Here is a 25,188-nt window from a genome sequence, read left to right as displayed (position 1 = left end):
GAGACAAGGATGTTCTGCGGGACAGTGTCAAATGCTTTGCAGAAGTCCAGGTAGATGACATCAGTTGTTCTTCCCTTGTCCACCAATGCTGTAACCCTGTTGTAGAAGGCCACCAAATTTGTCAGGCACGATTTGCCCTTACTGAAGCTGTGTTGGCTCTCACTGATCACCTTATTTTCCATGTGCCTTAGCAGAGTTTCCAGGAGGATCTGCTCCATGACTTTGCAGGGCACAGAGTTGAGATTGACAGGTCTGTAATTCCCCAGGTCTTCCTTTTTCCCTTTTTAAAAATGGGGGTTATGTTTCCCCTTTTCCAGTCAGTGGGAACTTCACCAGACTGCCATGACTTCTCAAATATGATGGATAGTGGCTTGGCAACTTCATCTGCTAGTTCCCGAAGGACCTGCAGATGAATCCCATCAGGTCCCATGGACTTGTGCACCTTCAGGTTCCTCAGATGGTCTCGAACCTGATCTTCTCCTACAGTGGGCTACTACCTCATTCTCCCAGTCCCTGCCTTTGCCTTCTGCGACTTGGGTGGTGTGGTTAGATCCCTTGCTGGTGAAGACTGAGTAAAAAAAGTCATTGAGTCACTCAGCCTTCTCCATGTCCCAGGTGACCAGGTCTCCTGTTTCCTTCCTGAGTGGGCCCACATTTTCCCTAGTCTTTCTTTTATCACTGGCATACCTATAGAAGCTGTTCTTGTTGCCCTTGACATCCCTGGCCAAATTTAATTCTGTCAGGGCTTTAGCTTTCCTAACCCGATCCCTGGCTGCTCAGACAATTTCTCTGTATTCCTACCAGGCTACCTGTCCTTGCTTCCACCCACTGTAGGCTTCCTTTTTCTGTTTGAGATTGTCCAGGAGCTCCTTGTTCATCCATGCTGGCCTCCTGGTATTTTTTGCCTGACTTCCTCTTTGTTGGGATGCATCGCTCCTGATCTTGGAGGAGGTGATCCTTGAATATTAACCAGCTTTCTTGGGCCCCTCTTCCCTCCAGGGCTTTATCCCATGGTACTCTGCCTAGCAGATTCCTGAATAGACCAAAGTCTGCTCTCCTGAAGTCCATGGTAGTGAGCTTACTGTGTGCCCTCCTTGCTTCCCTAAGGATCTTGAACTCCACCACCTCATGGTCACTGCAGCGAAGGCTACCCTTGAGCTTGACATTCCCCACCAGCTCCTCCTTGTTGGTGAGAACAAGGGCCAGCATGGCACCTCTCCTCATTGGCTCCTCTATCACTTGGAGAAGGAAGTTATCATCGATGCATTCCAGGAACCTCCTGGATTGCTTATGCCCTGCTGTGTTGTCCCTCCAAGAGACATGGGGGTGTTTGAAGTCCCCCATGAGGACCAGGGCTTGTGAACGTGAGGCTGTTCCTATCTGTCTGTGGAGGGCCTCATCTGCTCCATCTTCCTGGTCAGGTGGCCTTTAGCAGACCCCCACTGTAAGATCACCTGTCCCTGCCCTCCCTTTAATCCTGACCCATAAGCTCTCAGTTGGCTCCTCACCTGTCCCCAGATGGAGCTCCATGCACTCCAGCTGGTCCTTGTCATAGAGGGCAACACCCCCTCCTTGTCTCCCCTGCCTGTCCTTCCTGAAGAGCCTGTATTCTTATATTCCAACTCTCCAGTCATAGGAGCCATCCCACCATGTTTCCCTGATGCCAGTAAGATCATAGCTCTGGAGGCTTGTGCATGTCTCTAACTCCTCTTGTTTTTCCCTATGCTACGTGCATTTGCATAGAGGCATTTAAGTTGGGCCCCCAATGAAGCCCTCCAGCTTCCTGGCTGGAGTGGCTAGCTTTCCTTTATGCTGCACTCCAGGTGCTCTCCTGCTGACCTGCAACCCATCTCCAGGTTCTGGGCATCTATTACTGGTATTGGCATCATACTGGTAGGAGTGGGATGGATTGCGGTTCCCCTCCCCTGGAAACTCTAGTTTAAAGCCCTCTTCATGAGCTTGGCAAGCCTCTGACCAAAGATGCTCTTCCCCCCCTCTGAAAGGTGGACCTGATCAGCCCCCAGTATACTAGGTTTCTTGAAGCGAGTCCCATGATCTAAGAAGCCAAACCCCTGGCTGTGGCACCAGTTCTGTAGCCATTTATTGATTTTTCCAGATTTGCTTGGCCCTATCAACCCCCTTCCCTTTGACCGGGAGGATTGATGAAAAAACTACCCGTGCCTCAGAGTCCCTGACCACTGCTCCCAGGGCTCTATAGTCTTTCTTGATTGTCTTCAGGCTGCTCCTGGCTGCATCGCTGGTGCCCATATTAAACAACAGCAGGGGATAATTTGATCTCCTCTTATAAAAAGGTCACCTGCCTAGTGGATGAAGAGAAAGCGGTGGATGTAATTTTTCTGGATTTTTAGTAAGGCTTTTGATACTGTCCCTCATAGCATCCTCTGGACAAGTTGTCCTACTGTGAGATGAGCAGGTACATGGTTCACTGGGTGAAGAACTGGCTGAAGGGCAGACCTCAAAGAGTTGTAGTGAATGGGGATACATCTGGCTGGTGACCAGTCACCAGCGGTGTTCCTCAGGGCTCAATTCTAGGACCAGTTCTATTCAATATATTTATCAATGATCTGGGTGCAGGCTTTGAATGCACCATTAGCAAGTTTGCCAATGATACCAAACTGTTGACTCTTTTGAGGGACAAAAGGCCTTGCAGAGGGATCTAGATAGATTATTGCATCGGGCTATGATTAATGGGATGAAATTTAACAAGTACAAATGCTGGATTCTGCACCTAGGACGGAGTAACACCGGGCACAAGTATAGATTGGGAGCGGAGTGGCTGGAGAGCAGCCCTGCAGAAAGGGATCTGGGGGTGCTGGTTGACGGCAGGCTCAACATGAGTCAGCAGTGTGCCCTGGCAGCCAAGAGGGCAAACCGCATCCTGGAGTGCATCAAACAGAGCATAACCAGCTGGTCAAAAGAGGTGATTATGCCTCTGTATTAAGCATTGGTGCAGCCTCACCTTGAGTACTGTGTGCAGTTCTGGGCCCCACAATTTAAGAAGGATGTTATGATCCTTGAATGTGTCCAGAGGAGGCCAGCAAAGCTGGTGGAAGGGCTGGAAGGCATGTCCTATGAAGAGCAGCTGAGGGCTGGGTTTGTCTAGTTTGGAGAAAAGGAGGCTGAGGGGTGACCTCATTGCTCTCTACAGCTTCCTGAGGAGGGGAAGTGGAGAGGGAGGTGCTGATCTCTTCTCCCTGGTATCTCCCTGGTATTGCAGATCATCTTGAGTGCCATTACAAGTCATATAATGGACAACCAGGGGATCAGGCCTAGTCAGCATGGGTTTATGAAAGGCAGGTCCTGCCTGACGAACCCGATCTCCTTCTATGACAAGATGACCCGATTATTGGACGAGGGAAAGGCTGTGGACACTGTCTACCTAGACTTTCGAAAAGCATTTGACACTGTTCCCCATAGAATTCTCATGGAAAAACTGGCGGCTCGTGGCCTGGATGAGCATACGATCTGCTGGATCAAGCACTGGCTGGATGGATGGTCCCAAAGAGTGGTGGTCAAGGGAGTTAAATCCAGCTGGCGGCCGGTCACAAGTGGTGTCCCTCAGGGCTCGGTGTTGGGACCATTTCTGTTTAACATCTTTATTGATGACCTTGATAAGGACATAGAGGGTATCATCAGCAAGTTTGCAGATGACACGAAGCTAAGCGGGAGTGTTGATCTGCATGAGGATAGGGAGGCTCTACAGAGAGACTTGGATAGATTGGACTGATGGGCCAATGCTAACGGTATGAGCTTCAACAAGGCCAAGTGCCGGGTCCTGCACTTGGGCCACAACAACCCCATGCATCGCTACAGGCTTGGGGCAGTGTGGCTGGAGAGCTGCCTGGCAGAAAAGGACCTGGGGGTTCTAATTGACAAGCAGCTGAACATGAGCCAGCAGTGTGCCCAGGTGGCCAAGAGGGCCAATGGCATCCTGGCTTGTATTAGAAATAGTGTGACCAGCAGAAGGAGGGAGGTGATTGTCCCCCTGTACTCAGCACTGGTGAGGCCACACCTTGAGTATTGTGTCCAGTTCTGGGCACCTCAATACGAGAGAGATCTCGAGGTGCTGGAGCGAGTGCAGAGGAGGGCAACGAAGCTGGTGAAGGGCCTGGAGAATAAATCTTATGAAGAGCGATTGAAGGAGCTGGGGGGACTGTTTAGTTTGAGGAAGAGGAGGCTGAGGGGAGACCTCATCGCTCTCTACAACTACTTGAAAGGCCATTGTAGAGAGGTTGGTGCTGGTCTCTTCTCACAGGTAATTAGCAATAGAACAAGAGGGAATGGGTTCAAGCTGCAACAGGGTAGGTTTAGGCTGGACATTAGGAAAAAATTCTTCACAGAAAGAGTGGTCAGACACTGGAATAGGCTGCCCAGGGAGGTGGTGGAGTCACCATCCCTGGATGTGTTTAAGAGTCATTTAGATGTGGTGTTGGGTGATATGGTGTAAGGGAGAACTTTGTAGAGTGGGGTTGATGGTTGGACTCGATGATCCCAAGGGTCTTTTCCAACCTAAATGATTCTATGATTCTAGTGACAGGATGCATGGGAATGGTTCAAAGCTGCATCAGAGGAGGTTTAGACTTGACATTAGGAAGCATTTCTTTACCGAGAGGATGGTCAAACACTGGAACAGGCTTCCTAGAGAGGTGGTCGATGTCCCATGCCTGTCAGTGTTTCAGAGGCCTTTGGACAATGCCCTTAATAACATGCTTTAACTTTTGGTCATCCCTGAAGTGGTCAGGCAGTTGGACTAGATGATTGTTGTAGGTCCCTTCCAACTGAAATAGTCTAGTCTCTTCTATTCTAATAGCAATCTACTGTCTCTAGCCATGACAAGCACCTTATTGTATTACAAGTCTAACATATGTTTATGATATACTTAAAGAAGTGTATGAGGTCATAGTCTGCTCCACAGAGCATATAAAGAAGTGTCATATTGGTTCCTTGAAGAATATTATAGCTAACATATATAAAGCTATTTCTTATTTTATAATTTCAGGACTTCTGCTTTTTGCTGTCTACCAGAGCTGGAGGATTAGGTATAAACTTGGCATCTGCTGACACTGTGGTTATATTTGATTCTGACTGGAATCCACAGAATGATCTGCAAGCGCAGGCTAGAGCCCATAGAATTGGACAGAAGAAACAGGTGCGCACACTTGTCTTTCAAGCTTCAAACCTGAAGGAGGGTTTCAAATGGTAGCCATAAGCTGTCTGTCTGGGCCGTCACCATTCTTATGTATTTTGAGAATAGCTAATACTTGCCAAGAATGTCTAAAAATGTTAAGAATGCTAATTTGCCTTTTAAGAAAAAATTATAAGTTGCACGGCAGCCGTTGTATATGGATGGGTAGGGAGAAGAGTTGTGGACTTGTCCCACGTTCATTGGCATCGTGTCATTCTAGAAAGTAGCTGCTATACTTCAGACGCATCCATTTTACTTAATGTTAATGAAGTTAAATACATTGTAGTTCTCTTTTGGTTTCTTTCTTGCAGAAGACTTTAAGCAGTAATCAGATATAACATTTTTCCTTGTGGACATGCTTGTGCCTAATCACAGAAGTTTAAAGAGGAGGGATCTTAAGAATTTCTTTCTTTTATTTTTTAAAATAATTTATGTAGAGACTATGGTAACATGATTGACTAGTTTCATATATGAAATACTAGTTCAATAAGATTTAGAAAATTTGTAATTATGACTAACATTTCTTCCTGTTGTTGCTCAAGGTTTTTTTGTTAACTCCATATGAATGTTGTTTTCATGTGTAATTTGTGAGCATGTAAATAAAGCCTTTTTAATAATATGCATAGGTTAATATTTATCGGCTAGTCACAAAAGGATCAGTAGAAGAAGATATTCTTGAAAGAGCCAAGAAAAAGATGGTGTTAGATCACTTAGTAATTCAGAGAATGGACACAACAGGGAAAACTGTACTACATACAGGCTCTACTCCTTCCAGGTATATTTGTTCATTCTTTCATATTAACTTATCCTTAAGTAAACCTAAGTATTTGAATAAAAATTCAAGTCATTTCACTTGTATGTGATAAGGAGTTACGTAAGTAAAGACTGTAAAGTATGTTGTCTTTGTATGTTTTTTTTGCATATTAAATATAGCTTTTATTTAAGTCAAAAGGAAGTTTGATTGACTCATAGTTATAGTAATTTGAAAAAATTCACAAAGATAAAGTATTTATCTGAAACTTTTTGTATTTCAGCTCAACACCTTTTAATAAGGAAGAGTTATCAGCAATTTTGAAGTTCGGTGCTGAGGAACTTTTTAAAGAACCTGAAGGGGAAGAGGAGGAGCCTCAGGTAAATGGAACAGTGCATATAGACTTGATGGACAGAGAAACTAAAAATGCGTATGAATTCTGTTGTTATAAAGAGAAACTTCTGTTTCAGGAAATGGATATAGATGAAATCCTGAAGAGGGCTGAAACTCGAGAAAATGAGCCAGGCCCACTAACTGTAGGAGATGAGTTGCTTTCACAGTTCAAGGTATTGCTCTGTTCCCTCCCTCTTTCCTTAAGTATACTTTCCTTTAGAAATGCTACTTCTTCTTCTTTTGTGCACCTATTCATCTTTTATTTGCTCTTATGAAACAGGTGCAACAGCTCTTTGGCATATAATGTCTTTTCACCTATACAGGGTTCACCTATACTGCCAGTGCAAACATTTAAAAATGCATAATTTATTTTGCTAGCAAAATAAGAAAGAGATTTACAAATACATTAGTCTTCGATTTAATTATTAGAATACTGGGGAAGGATGTTTTTCATTTAATGCTTTATGCTGTTAAGCACCTGTGGTACTTCTGAAAACAGAGAATGAAGTTTGGATTTCTTAGTTGATGACTTTTAGAAATTCCTTTAAGCCCCCATGTAAACATGAATGCCAGATATGCTTAACTGGATAACACTTAAAATATTAAGTGGGTCCAAATTGTGCGTGGTGGGTTTGGGGTTTTTTTGTGTTTTTTTTTTTTTGTGTGGATCTTTTTGTTGTTGTTGTTTAGGTTTGGTATGTGTGTTGTGGTTTTGCTTATTTTTTGTTTAAAGCAGGGCAGGAATTTTTTAGATCAGTAGAGTATTAAATCACTTTCCTCCTAATCATTCATTTGCAACATATTGTGATTTCTACAGTTCATTAATGTTTGGTTAGTTCTACATTATTATAATTTCATATTAACTCGGGCATTCAGTTAGACTTGCTTTCTGCTTTGAAGGAAATTAAACAACACTCACAGCTATTGGGGAGGCATTTCATAGTATTTCTATATTACTCAATTTATAAAAGAAGAAAAAGATTATAATCTTCATATTCAGCCATGTTGCATGGAGTGTGTGTGTTTCATATATGAAAATACTTTAATTAGAGACAGTGCTTCATGAAGCATTTTATCTGTGTACATTTTGTGTATATATAAATAAATTAAATATGCCATTCTGAACTAAGTTTTCATAAAATATTAAATACTGACTCTTTGTTTAAATAAAATCATGTATTGATTTGGTGAAAATACTTATGTTCCAATACATAAGGTGGCTAACTTTTCCAATATGGATGAAGATGACATTGAGTTGGAACCAGAACAAAATTTAAGAAACTGGGAAGATATCATTCCAGAAGTCCAGCGGCGACGAATAGAAGAGGAAGAAAGACAAAAAGAGCTTGAAGAAATATATATGCTCCCAAGGATGAGAAACTGTGCAAAACAGGTATCTCTGGGTTTTGACCAACTAACTTTGATAGTTTTGTTGTTGTTTGTTTGGTTTTTTTGTTGCTGTTGTTTGGTCTTGTACTTTTGGGTTGGGTGGTTTTCACACGTGGCGCTCCTGTCCCCCCCTTCCTCCCCATTTTTGACAGGCTAGATAACACATTAATAAAATGTTTTAGTCATGTAGCTTTGAACTACTTAATCTGAAATTCCAGATCAGCTTTAATGGAAGTGAAGGGAAACGCAGTAGGAGCAGAAGATATTCTGGATCTGATAGTGACTCCATCTCAGAAAGAAAACGACCAAAAAAACGTGGACGACCACGAACTATTCCTCGAGAAAATATTAAAGGATTTAGCGATGCAGAGATTAGGCGGTAAGATGTGGGGGAACATGCATATTAAAAGGGACAAAGCATATTTTTTTATCATTTTAGAGTTTGAAAATATGGAAAACGGTCTATTTTTCCTGAATTTAGTTGAAAATTTTTATTCTAGGCATTTAAGGCTTTACTTTGTGTAGTTTGGGGTGCTGACATAAAGAACTGTTATGTCCAGAATTTGAACCTTTTTTGGTGAGGGATAACATTGGGTTCGAAAAATGTTCTCAATTGTTTTACAATCTTTTATTCTTCCTGCATCCCCTGAAGACAGTGGTTTCAAAAACCAGTTTCTAAAATGGGTGAGCTTTTTTTTTTAACACCACAAACAAAATATTCTACTTCCCATCATTTAACCTAAAAACTAAGGTTGAAGAAACAATATATACATTTTTGTGGAAATACCTACAAAAGGTTCAGTGAGTTTTTAAATTTCTTGACATTTTCAATGAATTAATGTTATATGGTGCTTTTTAAAAATATAAATAAAAATAAAATAAAAATACAAAATCCATTTTGTTAATTTGTTGTGGTTTAACCTCAGTAGGCAGCTAAGCACCACACAGCTGCTCGATCAAACTCCCCCAGAGGGACTGAGGAGAGAATCAGAAGGGTAAAATAAAAAAACTCGTGGGTTGAGATAAAGACAGTTTAATAGGCAAAGCAAAAGCTGTGTCTGCAAGCAAAGCAAAACAAGGAATTCATTCACTGCTTCCCATTAGCAGGCAGGTATTTACCCATTTCCCATAAAGCAGGGCTCCATCATGTGTAACGGTTACTTGGGAAGACAGATGCCATAACACCGAACACCCCCTCTCCCTCCTTCTTCCTCAGCTTTTATTGCTGAGCGCGATGTCATATGGTATGGGATATCCCTTTGGTCAGCTGGGGTCAGCTGTCCCGGCTGTGTCCCCTCCCAACTTCTTGTGCACCCCCAGCCTACTTGCTGTCAGGGCGGTGTGAGGAGCAGAAAAGGCCTTGACTCTGTGTAAGCACTGCTCAGCAATAACTAAAACATCCCTGTGTTATCAACACTGTTTTCATCACAAATCCAAAATGTATTAGCAGGTATGGTGCTCTGAAGAAAATTAACTTTATCTCAGTGAAAACCAGTATGTAAGTGAATCTGTACAGCTGGTCCCATCAATATTTGGTGCTAAAAATACTTCTTTCATAGAAGGAGGAGAAATTGTTTTGCTTTACTTTGAGTGGTTTGTGAAATGCTACTTTGCCTCTGTAATTTAAGTATGTTTCTCTAAAATACTGTAAAGCTTATAAAATACTTTTGATTATATAAATAACCTTAAAGAGTCTTGTTTCCTTTTCATCTAACATATAATGGTTTGCTGCTTTTGTCAGGGGTATTCTTGTGCTTGCATTCCTTTATCTTTCATATTATGTTTTCCTAAGTCTTAAAATCACCTTAAAATTGCAGCTAGCTCCTCTTTATTATGAGACACCTTACATAATGTCTGAATTCTATATTTATTATAAATCCACATTTGATTTTTATAATTAGACACATCACATTGCTCAATCCTTTGTCTTGTGAAATAAATTGTATCTTCTGTTGTTTTGTTTACATCAGTTATTAAACCAAATAGAACTCTGGCTTTATGATGTGGATTATCTTGATATACAAAGCTGTCCTAGTCTCTCTAGTTCTTTTTTTTTTTTTGCATTGTCCACATAGCCTTGTACTAAGACTTTACAAATACACTTTTAAAACCAGTGTAGTTAAGCATATGTTTTTTAACTGCAAAATTATTTTCTGTTACTAGGTTTATTAAGAGTTACAAGAAATTTGGTGGCCCACTTGAAAGGTAATCTTATTTGATTATATTTGTATAGCAACTTGGAAACTTGTTTTCATTAAAATTAGAACAATACACCAAGAAACTTTAGGTTGAAGAGAAAATAGTGTGCCTAATCTTTTGCCTTGACTATAACATGAATTTAAATTATTGGGTTTTTTTCCTTTCTTCATATATGGTATGTATGTAGACAGCCAGTTCGACAAATCTTTAAATTTTGAAAGACTGCTTGTTTTTCTTTATACTTTACCTACTGTCTTGTTTAATCTGCATTAGTGACAATCGTTCAGTTTTCTTGTTTGATAGAGTGGATAAAGCCATAGGCTTTCGACAGACTAACCTGCTAGTTTTGCATTTTTCTCATCGTCAGTTCTTATTTTAAGCTTTCTGTATCACTCTGTATTTTGACAGTAATTTCCCACCTTCATTTTCTTTAATAGTATTTATAGTCTATATGATCTTATTATATATATGAGTTCCTTTTCTATTTAAAAGAATGTGTGGTAATGTAACTCAAAACTGTGTCTATGTGAAACACCCTTTTTTATAGCTTCTGTATTCTTTTATATAGCTGCTGTTAACTGCATGGATCAAAATTGTACACAGCATAGCAAGTTTGGGTGAATGATAACTTACATGATCGCTTCTCCAGTTTCAAAATCTGAAGGAGTCATTCATAACACTAGTTTTAGAGCTGTAAAAACATATTTGTTTTCTTACAGGTTAGATGCTATAGCTAGAGATGCTGAGCTAGTTGATAAATCTGAGATGGACCTTAGACGTCTGGGAGAACTTGTACATAATGGATGCATTAAAGCTTTAAAGGACAATTCCTTTGGACAAGAAAGAGCAGGTAAAGTGTGTTTGGGGGTGGGGGAGAAGAATAAAAAGTGTCAAGAGATCTGAATAATTCTTGCACTCTGATTATAACAAAACAATTGTGTTAGGGGAAAACATTAACAAAATGTTAGCATGCTAGGTGATTTAGAAAAAAGGATTACAGTAAGAAGACTTTTCCCCCCTTTCCTTGAGTGAGTTGTCGCAGTAGAATGCAGCATGTTTTTGCTGTACCGTGAAATTTAAAATTAATCTGCTATTATTATCTGGAAGACCTTGAGTTTCTGGAGTTTAATTAAAGTGTTTGGTTAAGAAAAAGTCATTTGCTATAATTGAATGTCTGCTGCTGTAGCATCAAACTTTTTTTTTTCTTTATGTTTGTCTATAAGATACACATAAAGGCTAAATATTTTAATAATTTGGTCCTTTATTTTAAGGAGGTAGACTTGGGAAAGTTAAAGGCCCAACATTCCGAATATCAGGAGTGCAGGTGAATGCAAAGCTAGTCATCTCTCATGAAGAAGAGTTGGCACCATTGCACAAATCCATTCCTTCAGATCCAGAAGAAAGGAAAAGGTATTTTTTTCTTTTCCTAAAGGAAACCATAATGTAGTAAGTTATTCAAGGCTTTTATGCATATATTTAAGCAATCCAGACTCTAAGTACACTGGGACACCAGTGTCGCTCCATTCCCTCTAAGAACTGGCAGCAGAAATCTGCTCCATATCCTTTCTTTATTCTTTCTTCCCTCTCCTTAGGAGCCAGTATTTGCTTTGGCATATGAACTGTATTCATTGGGGACTGGGTTCAGTTACTCTTAATTATTACAGACTAGAAATTAGGTTTGTTGAGGAGCTGTTTTGTGTCACCTCTGCCTGAGAGAAAGCAATATTTGTCAAAGTGGAGCAGATGGTAATTGTTGGTAGTTGTTTAGCCCTCTGAACTTTTCTAGTGTATCCTAGACTATCTAGTGTATCCTAGACTAATCCTAGGGACTTTTCTAGTCCCTAGACTATCTGCTTATTCAGTTAGAAATTACACTTGAGTAATATTTTAAGCTTATCTTCATGGTTAGCCAGGTCTGACTCAATCCATGGCCTGTCTGATAGATGTCTGATGTTCTTTATAACTTAATCTTGATCTGCTTTAAAACATGTTTTGGTACTGATTGCAATAACTATTTTATAGAAATTGTAAGAAAACCTGATAGATATTTGGATTACTTATCTAAATATACCAGGATCTTAGTGATGTGTGGCATGTTCCCCTCTCCCTTGCTAAGTTTGAGAAGATCGCTTATTTATGTTTCTAATTTATTTCTACTAGATATGTCATCCCATGTCACACCAAGGCAGCTCATTTTGATATAGATTGGGGTAAGGAAGATGATTCCAATCTGTTAATAGGTATCTATGAATATGGCTATGGCAGCTGGGAAATGATAAAAATGGATCCTGATCTCAGTTTGACACAGAAGGTATGTCATCTACAAAATTTCATCAAGGACTTTTTTTGTTTAGGTAATAATGCCAATAAGAACAGTTACTAAAAGAGCTTATTTTATGATAACTGAAATTGCACAGAAGTTAGGTCAGTTGTACTCCTTTGTATCCTTCTGGTAAATTATTAGATTTCAAGATTTTGTGTATTCAGTTGAAGTATACCTTCTTAGAGTCTGTTATGTTTCTATATTTCTATGTATTTGGATCTCTGTCACTTGAATTCTTTCTCTTCTGTCTTTTGCTTCCCAAGTTTAAATGCTCTAGTTGTGTTAATTTTATTCTTGATCTTTTGGAGGGAAGGTTGTTTTGGGGTTTTGGTTTGGTTTTCCTATCCCTGGTTTCTTTGCTTGAAACTGTCTTTCATTCACAACATGAGAATAGCTGTACTCATCGGTGTAGAAGTAGCACAATGGCTGCTTAGAAGTAGTGAGAAACACTTAGGGAAAGACGACTTGAAGCAAACTCAATGACATTGACAACAACCTGTAGCTTTGGGATTTGAGGAGCCAGGGTTGTATACAAATCTGTTTAGTGATATCCTGCCCCTGCCTTCCATTAATTTGCTTGTTTTATGAAACCACTCATTCATATTTTAGGCTTCTGAAATATCCTGTGGTAATGAGTTAATGCATTTAGAAGCACAAGGCAGAACTAGGAAATCTGTGGATGACAGTGATATGGGAGCTTTGAATTTTTTAGATAAACTATGATAGTGTAAACAGAAATCTGAGGCTAGTTTCTTGACTTTACTGTAAACTTCGTGAGACCATTTCCAAGACTACATTAGTTGTGTGTTTAGGGAAAAATAAGACGTTTGAGAAATTCTCCATTCCTTGAAGCATGCCGGCATATTGGTCAGGTATAGTTAGAGTGGATTGGTTTTTTACCTTTTTTTTTTTAAATTCAGCTTTTTCTGTTCCCAGTGCTCCAGACTAACAGCTTCCTAATTTGATAATGTGTACTTGTAGTTGATACTACCATTGCTCTCCTCAGATTTTACCTGATGATCCAGATAAGAAACCTCAGGCCAAGCAGTTACAGACCCGTGCAGATTACCTCATTAAATTACTGAATAAAGACCTTGCAAGAAAAGAAGTGCAAAGACTTACTGGTGCAGTAAGTAAAGCTTGATATACAGTAGCAAGATAACATAATATTCTTACGGGCATGTCAGCAGATACTCGTTTTATTCATAGTTCCACTCTGCTTTGTGTGATTTTTCTCTGTATTGCTAATCATATTGTATGAGACTAACTCAATGAATTAATTGCAAGTTTAATATTGTTTTATTCTCTCTTATTTGTATATATTCTCTAGTGTTGCATTGGGCTCAGTCTTCAGTCCTGAGAAAAGTGGTGGTCGATAGTGGCAATAAATAAAATGAATTATTTCTTTAACATAAAAAACAAATCTTTTTCTGCAACTGTGGTGCAAAGACACTTGTCAGATGACATAATAAAGGTACTAATTTCCATTCAGGGCAATTCAAAGAGGAGGAAAACAAGAACTAAGAAGAATAGAGCAACAAAGACTGCAAAAATTAAAGAAGAAATAAAAAGTGACTCCTCATCACCACCCTCAGAAAAATCTGATGAAGATGATGAGGATAATGAGGTAAACATCATTCATATGGTAAAGATGGCTATTCAGTTGTTTCTATTAGTAACGCTTTCTATTTGATCTTCTGTTTGACTTAAAATTGAAGCACTTGAATGGCATCCTCCTTCTGTGACAGTTAATATTGCATCAATATAATCACATGGAAGATTATATCTATCTTAATTTAATGATAAGACTGTAGCTTAGACATTATGATTAGTTTTCCAAATTATAATATCATAAAATGATCATGTCGCCCAATTGCAAGTGACATTGTGCAATTTCAGTGTTCTTTAAAGACTTGAGCATGCAATTTTAATGTAACATCTGAACATTAATGTTTCTGACTAATCCATTATTACTACTGATAATGATTCTTCAGGTAGCAACTTTTGTTCAAGCTCAGGAAAAAAAAATCAAGCTTGATTAGAAAGAACAGCATGAATAAATGATGTTTCGAGACATGCAATTGAATGCTTCTGTGTATGTCAGGACTTTCATTATTCTAATAGACTACTCAATTCTGTTATGTTTTTATTACTTCTGGTGTATTCCTTTAGGCCTCTGTTTTTGTTGGATCATTTATTTAAATTTATCACAGAGCAAAAACCACTAGAGAGAGAGGGGAAAATAATGAAGTTTAGGGGCCATGTTGCACCTAATTTTGTGACTTTGAAGGTAGCTGAAAGAACACCAGATTCTTCAGAACACCTCTGGAAAAGAGAAAGTTGGAACTCTGTTCCTTTCTGTGACTGTGAATGTTTAATTCGTGATCAGTAAAAAGTTACTGGAACAAAGCTAACCAGAACAGAGGTCTTTTATCATCACCATAGCCTGAAAAATCAGCTCAGTCTTGTGATGCCTACTTCCTTATTGTTTTTAGCTCTTTGCAGCTTAACTACATTTTTACAGGGGCAGATTTCTTTGGGGATATGAAAGTTAAATGGACTTACTCTCTCACTCCCCCCATTACCCCTGCCCAGTCAGTACTTGTTTTGTGTCACATCAAGGAAATGAGTGAGTAGTCCTCATTTTGTTTTGGCAACTGCATCTGGCTCCATTTGATAGGTGTTAAACCTAAGTCTAAAGAAATCACACATAGATAAAAAGTACATTTTAATCTGATGGTTACAAAACTTGTATAGTTAGGAACTCAATTCGATGTGACATATATGCTTGTGTGTCGCAGGATGAGATTGTTTTGGTGAAATATCCACATAAAAAAATAAAAGCAGAAGAAGAAAATGAAGAAAAGCCTGAGCCAGATATTGGTATAAACAAGGAAACTGAAGAAAAAAAAGAGACAAAAGAAAAAGAAAATAAGAGGGATTTGAAAAGGGAGAAAAAAGAAAAAGAGGATAAGAAAGAATTAAAAAATATTAAAGAAAAGAGAGAAAACAAAGTAAAAGAATCTGCACAGAAAGAAAAAGAAGTAAAGGAAGAAAAGGTAACTAGGTTTATTTTTCTTATATAGCACTAGAAAAGGCCACAAGGATTTTGTGAACAATTTTGAATTGAAAAGGTCATTTACTTTACAGTTGTCATTTCACTGAAATCTTTTGCATCATTTGAAGTTTTATTTTTGCCACTTGTAACTACAAGAACAGGCAAATGAAATGGGAAATTACCTCTTTAAAGATGCATAGCTTAGTGGGACTGAGAGTGCAAGTGGTGCAAGAAACTTGTCCATTCTCCTTCTCCATCCCTCGGAGAGAGAAAATAAAAGGTACTGTCACTGAATGTCACATTTTCTTTTTTTTCTTGTTATTATTGAAGAGAATACAGTAATTACAGTGATTGCCTAATTACAGTATAATTCCAGCCCAAAAATAAGGTTTGCTTATCAGATACATTTTCATATTTTGTTCTTAGGTAAATGAAATCAAATCTGAAAATAAAGAAAAAAATAAAAAAGTTTCATTGTTGGATATTCCAGTTCATATTACTGCAACTAGTGAACCGGTTCCTATATCTGAAGAATCTGAAGAACTGGATCAGAAGACATTCAGTGTGGTAAGTCCCTTGTTGATAACTTAGTGTTTACACTTGATATTCTAAATGAACACGATTTTTGATGTTCTTGATTCTGCTATTAGGCATTATAACACAGATATCTATTGCCAGTAAAATCTTAGATCAGTGAAGCATTATTGACTCTAAAGTCAGTTTTGTTTTGAGGCCAGCAGGTTTTTTTTATTGCATTTATGCAGTATAGTGAAGAGTACTTGTCTAGTCATCTATGCTCTGAATAGTTTTAAATACAGACTGTGAAGATCTGTCCTCAAGAATAATTAATGGATACTGCTTCTTAAAGGACAGAAATTAATGAATTTTAATGCAGCTGCTGTAGTCTCTGGCTTGGCCTTATCAAATACCCCTTTGTTCTTTGTAAGCTAACAAGAGAAATTAAGTTTCAAAGTTGCTCTTGAAGTATTACAGACTTCCTGCGTTAGACAGAGGAAGGAACAAATCCTAAAGACCTTAGAAATATCTTGCCAGAGTAATATCTCTGATACCAAAAGAATTTCAGTTATATCACTATTTTTGACCACAACAGAATCAATAATGGAAATAAAAAAGGTAGTTAAACTCAATCTATGTAAAGTTTTATAGGTCGATTGGGGCCTTTGGAAAGATGCTGAGGAGTTACTTTGAGCAGCTACTTTTCTGCTGTGGAAGTTCTATCATTCAGGTCTCAACAGTTGTCTGTTACTGCCAGACAGGTTTACTGGGTCTACTGTGGTGCTGGCTGTGAGAGGCAAATTATCTTGTTTTCTCATCAGTATGGTACTGACCAGTTTACGTATGTGGGGGGGTTTGTTTTGTTTTTTATCTAAATGTTATAAGCGACTCATCCATAATTTCCAGGATATCTTGTGTGTGGCTTGGTGACTGAAAATCACTTGATTCCCATGTACAATTACGCTTCTCTGTTCACCTCTACACTTAAGTTAAGCAGTGTACTTTGTAAACTGTCTTTTTAAAGGTTGCTTTAAGCTGTGGTTAGTGCAATATGTAATGTAGCTGCTTAATTACTTAATGGCATGAAATGGTAATGGAACAGCTTCACTGATTTTTGAGTTGTCCCTAGATGTTGACACAGTGATGGCGATGTTCTCCAAAACTCCTCATATTTTTGATTCTGGATATACAGACTTGTCTCTCTTCCTTAGTGTGAGCATTTCTAGGTTGGGTTTGCATATAGAACATTTATTTTGGCCAGGCCCTCTGTTCTGGAAGGTATATTCATCATTATGACATGGTCAGATGCAATCTAATTAGCATGTTTACCTTTTCAAATGGAAATTACTGCTGTGGGTTGTTGAGGCTAACTCATTTGACTTGTCTACCTTGTGACAGGTAAAAATATGCATTTCATCTGTCTACCTTGCCATTGTGATTGAATGGTATTTCCAGGCAAGTGTCTATAATTTAAAACATGCTAACTGGTTTATCTGCATTTACTATTAAAACGTTTGAATTAGTGTGAAAATTCAAGAATGCACATATGAAATATATCTATGGGTACATCTGTGTTGTCATCGCTGTTACTAATTTAGGCACACCTAAACTAGCTTTATTCTAGATAGCTCAGTTTTTGTCAGTATCTGCATAGAACTCAGACTTAAAAACTGCTCAGAGAAGGAATGCTGATCCTCTGTTGAATGCCAAGTTTCATTGTTGCAGAAAGTATCTACTTAAAATACATTAAACATTCTCATATTTAATCTTGACACTGAGTTTGTATAGCTTTAGAGGTCTTAAAAAGTAAAATAAGTCTTGTCCTATGTACTTGTGCTGAAAGTTAAACCCGTGATTGTAAATACCTAGTTATAATTTCTTTCCCTCAGAAAATCTTTTATATTAAATTAGTGCTTTCTTAAATCTTTAATATTTGTTACATACAATCTAATGCTTTCATATAGGAGTAAATTTTCAACTGGATTTAAAATACTACTTTTTCCAAATTAAACCTTGTAGTAAAACTAAGAGAGCTGTGAGCGAAGACTTGTTTTTCATTTGACTTATAACAGTACTGTCTTTGCCTATATAAATAGCACAATAAGGGTGGGTCGTGTTTTACAATTTTTACTATCTTTTTATTTTCCTTTGAATTAATGTATTCCTTTTTTACATTTTATAGTGCAAAGAAAGAATGAGGCCTGTCAAAGCAGCATTGAAACAACTGGATAGACCAGAGAAAGGCCTTTCTGAAAGGGAACAACTGGAGCATACTAGACAGTGCCTAATCAAAATTGGGGACCACATTACTGAATGTCTAAAGGAGTACACAAATCCCGAACAAATTAAACAGTGGAGAAAGTAAGTTATTCTGCATGATTTTTCTTGAAAAAGGAAAATCCATAATAGCTTCTATTAAGCAGAATAATTTTTAATTATTTCTCTTGTTTCTTATTCTCCCTTTCTTGTATTTTTCTGCTGTATTAAATAAGGACTTATAAAAAGATGATTATAAATGTCTCCAGCTTTTAATGAATTCACTTTTTCATACTTGAATAGCAATGCATTTTGTCCAGTAGGTGGAGTCATCTTACTTCTTAAAACCAAAAGCAAACAGAAAATGACTGTATTTAGATTATATTTATTGTTTAGTGGAAAAGAGTTCTTATCATTAAAGAATCTAGCTTTTTCAACTCTGAAGTTTGTTGTGTTTTCTTTAAATTTTTTATTCATACTAAAAATAGGCCATTATAAATTTTTGTGTTGGAAGTTTGAATGATTTTGAGTTGCAGAACCCTTTATTATTTTTAAAAATATACTCTAAAATGAAATCCGATGTTAACTATGACTTTATAAAAAACATTTATCATAACATACTCAGAGATGTATTTCAAAATGAAAGAAGATTTTTAAGTGTTCTTATGCATCTGTGAGGTGATAACTTTGGAAAAAATAAAAAAATGGTGGTTTATAAACTTGTTATATTTTGTTGTTAAGTTCTTAATACAAATTGAGTTAGTTTTATCATACTGTGCACTTTAATCCTTTATGGTTGCAAATCTATCCTGCACTTCCATATACGACACTCAATCGAGTATTTAATTTCCTTGCAGACTGTTGTTAACAGAATATTTCTGCTGTTTGTACTTGCTTTACTTCAAAATATTAGAGTGAACTGAAATACAAAACCAATATCCATGTTCCCCCCCATGGGTGTTGGAACTAGATGATCTTTAAGGTCCTTTCCAACCTGAACCATTCTATGATTCTATGTCTTAAAGACACATTGGTAAATGTTATATTTCTTGAAGTGGAAATTCATAGTGGAACTACTATAATATTAATTCATGATAATGCTACAGTACCATACATAGATTATTAAAATATGTATTTCATTTGTCTTTAAAAAGACATAGAATCTAGTAAAGGTATTCTGTATTTCTTATACAGATGTCATTGGGCACGCCACTGGCTGGTTGTGTCTACTTTTGCAAACCTCTAGGTCAAAACTATAATGTTTAAATCATCACAGTGAAAGAGCAGATAGATATTTCTTGAGGGTACACACTTGAGATGTTTCTGAACTAAACAGTAATTAGAACAGTAGTATTCTGTAGTCTTTTAAGCACTCCACCTGTAAACTTTCCTAAAAGAATTCTAGAATTTAGATCTGGTGTCTGTGATCATAGAAGCAAATGTCTTTAGGGTTTTGGCTTCTTGACGCTAGGAGAGTTGATTTGTTTTCCTTTCTTCTTTCATAGCATAGATTAGAATCAAAGTTTTTGCCATGCTACTTCCATCCTCTTTCAGATTTCTCATTTGGTTTCAAAAGCTTTCACCAGGCTTTGGAATTATGTGGAAAAATCCTGTCCCTGATATCTTTAGGGAATGAGGCATGTAGGTCAAATTTCTTACACTGCAAGAGATTTCAAATTTGGAAGAATCTTTACTGAGTAGTAAATACTCAAGTTTTCTGACATATTTCAAACAATCTTTCAGAAGACTTGCACAAAAAAGTGAAAACTACATTTTTATGCAATTGCACAAATCATTCTATTAACAGAATTGCCATCAATACTACTTTTCATGCACTTTGCATTCTGCAGTCATTGTGATAAATATTACAAAATGACAAATTATTAAAGAAATTAATTTCTCAAATGGTTGAAATATAGCTACATAATGTTTGCTGTGCAGCTAGGTAATATTCTGTGTAACAGACTTCACAATGATTTCAGTTTACTGAAGTATTGTTGAAATAATTTCATTTAAGTCATATTCTGTTGTATGATACAATAAAAACTAATATATGGAAAAATTATAACCTCTCTTTCTTTTTCCTCAGAAACTTGTGGATTTTTGTCTCTAAGTTTACAGAATTTGATGCCAGAAAGCTGCACAAGCTGTATAAACATGCAATCAAAAAACGCCAAGAATCTCAGGTAATACTTTCAGACTCTCTAAATATACAAATATATATTCTGTGTTTTATAACTGTTTTATTAAGTATCAATTGAGTACACTCGATACATTTGAAGTGTATTTTACTGTTCATAGTAAACTAGTCTGTTTTCTCAGGATATTTTCTGAAGAATTCAGATGCAACTTTGGGATTTATCAATGACAATTTTTGTACTTGTCTCTTTTAGCAACACAGTGACCAGAATATTAGCAGCAATGTGAATACACATGTAATTAGAAATCCAGGTAAGAAATCTTGAGCATATTATTGTGCTGGATATCTTAAATGACGGTATGTAAAATGAAATAAGCTAAAAACTGTCTCCTAGAACTCCCATAATGCTGGATATCATAGGGATAGGCTGACTTATCATAACTTCACTAGTTTGCTGATGAAATTCAACTAAACATGGACTGAACTTGGTACTTACTGATTTTAGTAGCAAGTTATTTGGCTATTCTTTTAAAGTAAATAAAGTAATTAAAAAAAAAACAAACACTTTTTCATATTTAATTTTGAGGAAGAGAGGCCAACTCAACACTTGTAAACTTCTTGGAGGCTCTATACCTGTTTGTAGCAGTTGTAATGTCACCATATCATAAGAAAGATATTCCCTGAAGTCATGGTTAGCAATCAGTTATATGGGATGTCTTTTATTGTTGACAATAATACTGTTTTTCTATGCTCTCACACTTGCCTTCTTGTAATACTTGGTTTTATCATGTTATGTAAAACCTTGAGTATGTTATCATGGGTTTAAAATGAGTATAATGTATTTTAGGAATACCACTAAAAACATTTCATTAACAAGGTGTACCTCTAAAACTGATGTTCATGCTAGGGCTATCTCTCCTTAGAGAGACTTCCTTATAACCTCTGCTTTATTAAACAGATGTTGAAAGACTGAAAGAGAATACAAACCATGATGACAGTAGCAGGGACAGTTATTCTTCTGATAGACATTTGTCACAATACCATGATCATCATAAGGACAGGCATCAGAGAGATGCTTATAAGAAAAGTGATTCTAGGAAAAGGTCCTATACAGCCTTCAGCAATGGAAAAGACCACAGAGACTGGGATCACTATAAACAAGACAGCAGGTAAATTGTAAAATCTGTTAAGAATTCCCTTCCTGATTTTGCAGCATGCTTGTAAGTAAGCACCAAAATATCTTTTCTGAGTAATGCAGAATTGCAAAGAAATTTCTCTAATGCAGTTCTGTTGAATTGACATAATTGTAGTTCTTACTGTGTGTTCAGTAATACTAATATAAGTAAATCTTTTCAGATACTATAGTGATAGTAAACATAGAAAGTTGGATGACCACAGGAGCAGAGATCACAGGTCAAACCTGGAAGGAAGTTTAAAAGACAGTCGGCCTCATTCAGATCACCGTTCCCATTCAGACCACAGGATACATTCAGATCACCGTTCCGCTTCAGAGTACAGCCATCAAAAATCTTCCAGAGATTATAGGTACCACTCAGACTGGCAAATGGACCACAGAGCTTCTGGTAGTGGCCCAAGGTCACCATTAGATCAGAGGTCTCCTTATGGTTCAAGATCTCCTTTAGGACACAGATCTCCATTTGAACATTCATCAGATCACAAAAGTACACCTGAACATACATGGAGTAGCTGGAAAACATAACAAAGACTGACATTTTCTGGACCTTCTTTTAGCCATATACAGTAAGCTAACACAGTAATTGCCTTATGTGACTTGAAAGATATGGACTGGATATTCTGTCAGTAGCAGTATTGTTACTTCTTTCCAGGATGCAAGGTCTATTATCCCAACAATAGAAAAATATTTTTGTATTTAAAGTTTATGCTGCACTGTGCTGCAAATGTTGTGGCACTTTTTTTTTCCTCCCCTCTTTAAGAAATGGAAAATGTTTACTTTTACAGGGACCTCAACACTGCCCCATTCAGACTGGATCCCATAAAACTGTTTTGAGGCTGAACACAGTTTAAATTATGTTTGCAAATGAATTTTTAAACACTGACCTGTGATCATGTTTCAGGAAGGAATGAGGAGTTTGTTTTGTTTTCTTAGTAAAGAATTCTCAAGGACTTCTGTTCACTTTCCAAAGCTATTTGTTTACATTGTACACTGCAACCACCTTGCCGCTTTTCATCACAAGCTTGAATATTTAAGTTCTGTACCTTTAACTGTAAAATAGCCATGATTTCTCCTGTTTGTGATCAGTTGTAATAATGCCCTTTTATAAAATAAAATAAATGGCTGGAAATTATTGCAAACTAATTAAATGAGCTTTCCTTTTTTTTTCTTGTTCCTTTCCCCACCAACTCAGGCCTTCTTGTCACAAGTATGAAACAAAGTCAGTATACTAACACTTTATAATAAAATATCTTTATGAAATCACTGTTCAGAATGCAAAAATGGGAAAAGGGAACATTTTTATTCTATTTAGTGCCCCTTTTTTATTGAATGCTTCAGATAAATGGGGGGGTTTGTTTTTCTATTAACCTGTCAGTATTGTGATTTGTTGTAATGAAATGGTGGGAAATATTCAGCTAAACTGTGATCAGAAAAGTTTTTTCCAGTCCGCTATTTTTAAAGAAGGAGTCTTCAATATCACAGGCCAACGCCCAATACAGTGCTAGGAGCTGCTGGGTCTCATTGGGGTAGGCAAGGCACCCTTCTGTCAGATGGCGCACCAATTCAATGGGATTAGATGCCTGTTCAGGAGTACAATCCCAGGCTATCAGAGGTGATAACCACCTTAGGCACCTGCCCAAATCCTTCGACATACCCTGCCATCCAGGGATCATCTTGCAGCATGTTTCTCTGTGACATCAACAACAACTTGCTTACTCTTCTGCCAGGATGAAACCAGGTTCCACGCACCCAACAACTATGCAGAGATGTTAGATGATAGAATCATAGAATGGTTTGGGTTGCAAGGGACCTTTAAAGGTCATCTAGTCCAAATCCCCACTGCAATGAGCAGGAACATCTTCAGCTAGATCAGGTTGCTCAGAGCCCTGTCCAACCTGACCTCGCATGTTTCCAGGGATGGGGCATCTATCACCTCTCTGGGCAACCTGTTCCAGTGTTTCACCACCCTCATTGTAAAGAACTTCTTCCTTATATCTAGTCTAAATCTACCCTCTTTTAATTTAAAACCTTTACCCCTTGTCTCCTGTCATAACAGGCCCTACTAAAAAGTTTGTCCCCATCTTATAAGCCCCCTTTAAGTACTGAAAGGCCCCAATAAAGTCTTCCCAGAGCCTTCTCTTCTCCAAGCTGAACAAGCCCAACTCTCTCACAGGAGAGGTGTTCCATCCCTCCAATCATTTTTGAGGCCCTCCTCTGCTCCTGCTCCAACAGGTCTATGTCTTTCTTGTGCTAAGGACTACAGAGCTAGATGCAGTACTCCAGGTGGGGTCTCACCAGAGTGGAGTAGAGGGGCAGAATGACCTCCCTCGACCTGCTGGCCACGCTTCTTTTGATGCAGCCCAGGATACAGTTGGCTTTCTGGGATGTGAGCACGCATTGCTGGCTCATGTCCAATTTTTCATCCACCAAGTCCTTCTCTGCAGGTCTGCTCTCAATCCCTTCATCCCCCAGCCTGTATTGATACTGGGGGTTGCCCTGACTCAGGTGCAGGACCCTGCGCTTGGCCTTGTTGAACCTCATGAAGTTCACACGGGCCCACTTCTTGAGCTTGTCCAGGTCCCTCTGGATGGCATCCCATCCCTCAGGCATATCAACTGCACCACTCGGTTTGGTGTCATCTGCAAACTTGCTGAGGGTGCACTCGATCCCACTGTCAATGTCATTGATGAAGATATTAAACAGTACTGGTCCCAATATGGACCCCTGAGGGACACCACTTGTCACCGATCTCCATCTGGACATTGAGCTGTTGACCACTACCCTCTGGATGCGACCATCCAACCAATTCCTCATCCACCAAACAGTCCATCCATCAAATCCGTATCTCTCCAACTTAGAGAGAAGGATGTTGTGGGGGACCATGCCAAAGGCCTTACAGAAGTCCAGATAGATGACATCCATAGCTCTTCCCTTGACCACTTAATGTAGTCACTCCATCATAGAAGGCCACTAGGTTGGTCTGGCAGGACTTGCCCCTGGTGAAGCCATGCTGGCTGTCTCGAATCACCTCCCTGTCCTCCATGTGCCTTAGCATAGCTTCCAGGAGGATCTGTTCCATGATCTTCCCAGGCACAGAGGTGAGGCTGACAGGTTGATAGTTCCCAGGGGCCTCCTTTCTACCCTTTTTAAAAATGGGTGCAATGTTTCCCTTTTTCCAGTCACCAGGGACTTCACCTGACTGCCACGACTTTTCAAATATCATGGAGAGTGGCTTGGCAACTACATCAGCCAGTTCCCTCAGGACTCTGGAGTGCATCTCATCAGGTCCCATAGACGTCTGTACGTTCAGCTTCCTCAGGTGGTCTCGAACTTGATTTTCTCTTACAGTGGGAGGGACTTTGCTCCCCCAGTCCCTGTCTTGAGGTCCATCCACTCGAGAGGTGTGGGAAGAGAGAGGTTGCCAGTGAAGATGGAGGCAAAAAAGCTCTTGAGTACCTCAGCCTTCTCCTTGTCTGTTGTTACCAGTTTGCCAGTTGTGTTCATCAGTGGGAGTATGCTTTCTTTGACCTTCCTTTTCTGTCTGACATACCTGTAGAAACCCTTCTTGTTATTCTTAGCATCCCTTGCCAAGTTCAGCTCCAGCTGCGCCTTGGCCTTCCTGACCCCATCCCTACACAACCGGGCAGCGTCCCTATACTCTTCCCAGGATACCTGTCCCTGTTTCCACTGCCTGTGCATTTCCTTCTTGCCCTTTAGGTTGACCAGCAGGTCTCAACTCATCCATGCTGATCTCTTGCCTTC

General features: G+C 38.5%; 1 protein-coding gene across 6 annotated transcripts in view; it reads left to right on the top strand.

Moving 5' to 3' along the window:
- LOC141735477 (chromodomain-helicase-DNA-binding protein 1-like) overlaps positions 1-22,570 on the top strand; it is a 69,025-nt gene extending 46,455 nt beyond the window's left edge. For 2 of the 6 annotated variants that reach the window (XM_074568324.1, XM_074568326.1), the window contains 20 exons: positions 5,021-5,170; positions 5,833-5,981; positions 6,241-6,337; positions 6,428-6,523; positions 7,567-7,743; positions 7,958-8,118; positions 9,903-9,944; positions 10,658-10,788; positions 11,210-11,348; positions 12,099-12,249; positions 13,268-13,390; positions 13,754-13,888; positions 15,063-15,320; positions 15,746-15,886; positions 17,234-17,290; positions 18,018-18,196; positions 20,181-20,277; positions 20,485-20,542; positions 21,190-21,400; positions 21,588-22,570. In XM_074568324.1, the coding sequence (XP_074424425.1) occupies positions 5,021-5,170; positions 5,833-5,981; positions 6,241-6,337; positions 6,428-6,523; positions 7,567-7,743; positions 7,958-8,118; positions 9,903-9,944; positions 10,658-10,788; positions 11,210-11,348; positions 12,099-12,249; positions 13,268-13,390; positions 13,754-13,888; positions 15,063-15,320; positions 15,746-15,886; positions 17,234-17,290; positions 18,018-18,196; positions 20,181-20,277; positions 20,485-20,542; positions 21,190-21,400; positions 21,588-21,951 (2,916 nt within the window). In that variant the 3' untranslated portion in view covers positions 21,952-22,570. Of the gene's footprint in view, positions 1-5,020; positions 5,171-5,832; positions 5,982-6,240; positions 6,338-6,427; positions 6,524-7,566; positions 7,744-7,957; positions 8,119-9,902; positions 9,945-10,657; positions 10,789-11,209; positions 11,349-12,098; positions 12,250-13,267; positions 13,391-13,753; positions 13,889-15,062; positions 15,321-15,411; positions 15,600-15,745; positions 15,887-17,233; positions 17,291-18,017; positions 18,197-20,180; positions 20,278-20,484; positions 20,543-21,189; positions 21,401-21,587 lie in introns of those variants that run through there. The other 4 variants (XM_074568325.1, XM_074568327.1, XM_074568328.1 and 1 more) reach the window with 4 other exon arrangements.
- Positions 22,571-25,188: the final 2,618 nt, after the last annotated feature.

The sequence above is a fragment of the Larus michahellis genome, chromosome W, assembly GCF_964199755.1.
Source record: "Larus michahellis chromosome W, bLarMic1.1, whole genome shotgun sequence".
Classification (NCBI taxonomy): Eukaryota; Metazoa; Chordata; class Aves; order Charadriiformes; family Laridae; genus Larus; species Larus michahellis.
The sequence above is the reverse complement of the archived record's forward strand: the minus strand, read 5'-3'. Positions and strand labels throughout refer to the sequence as shown.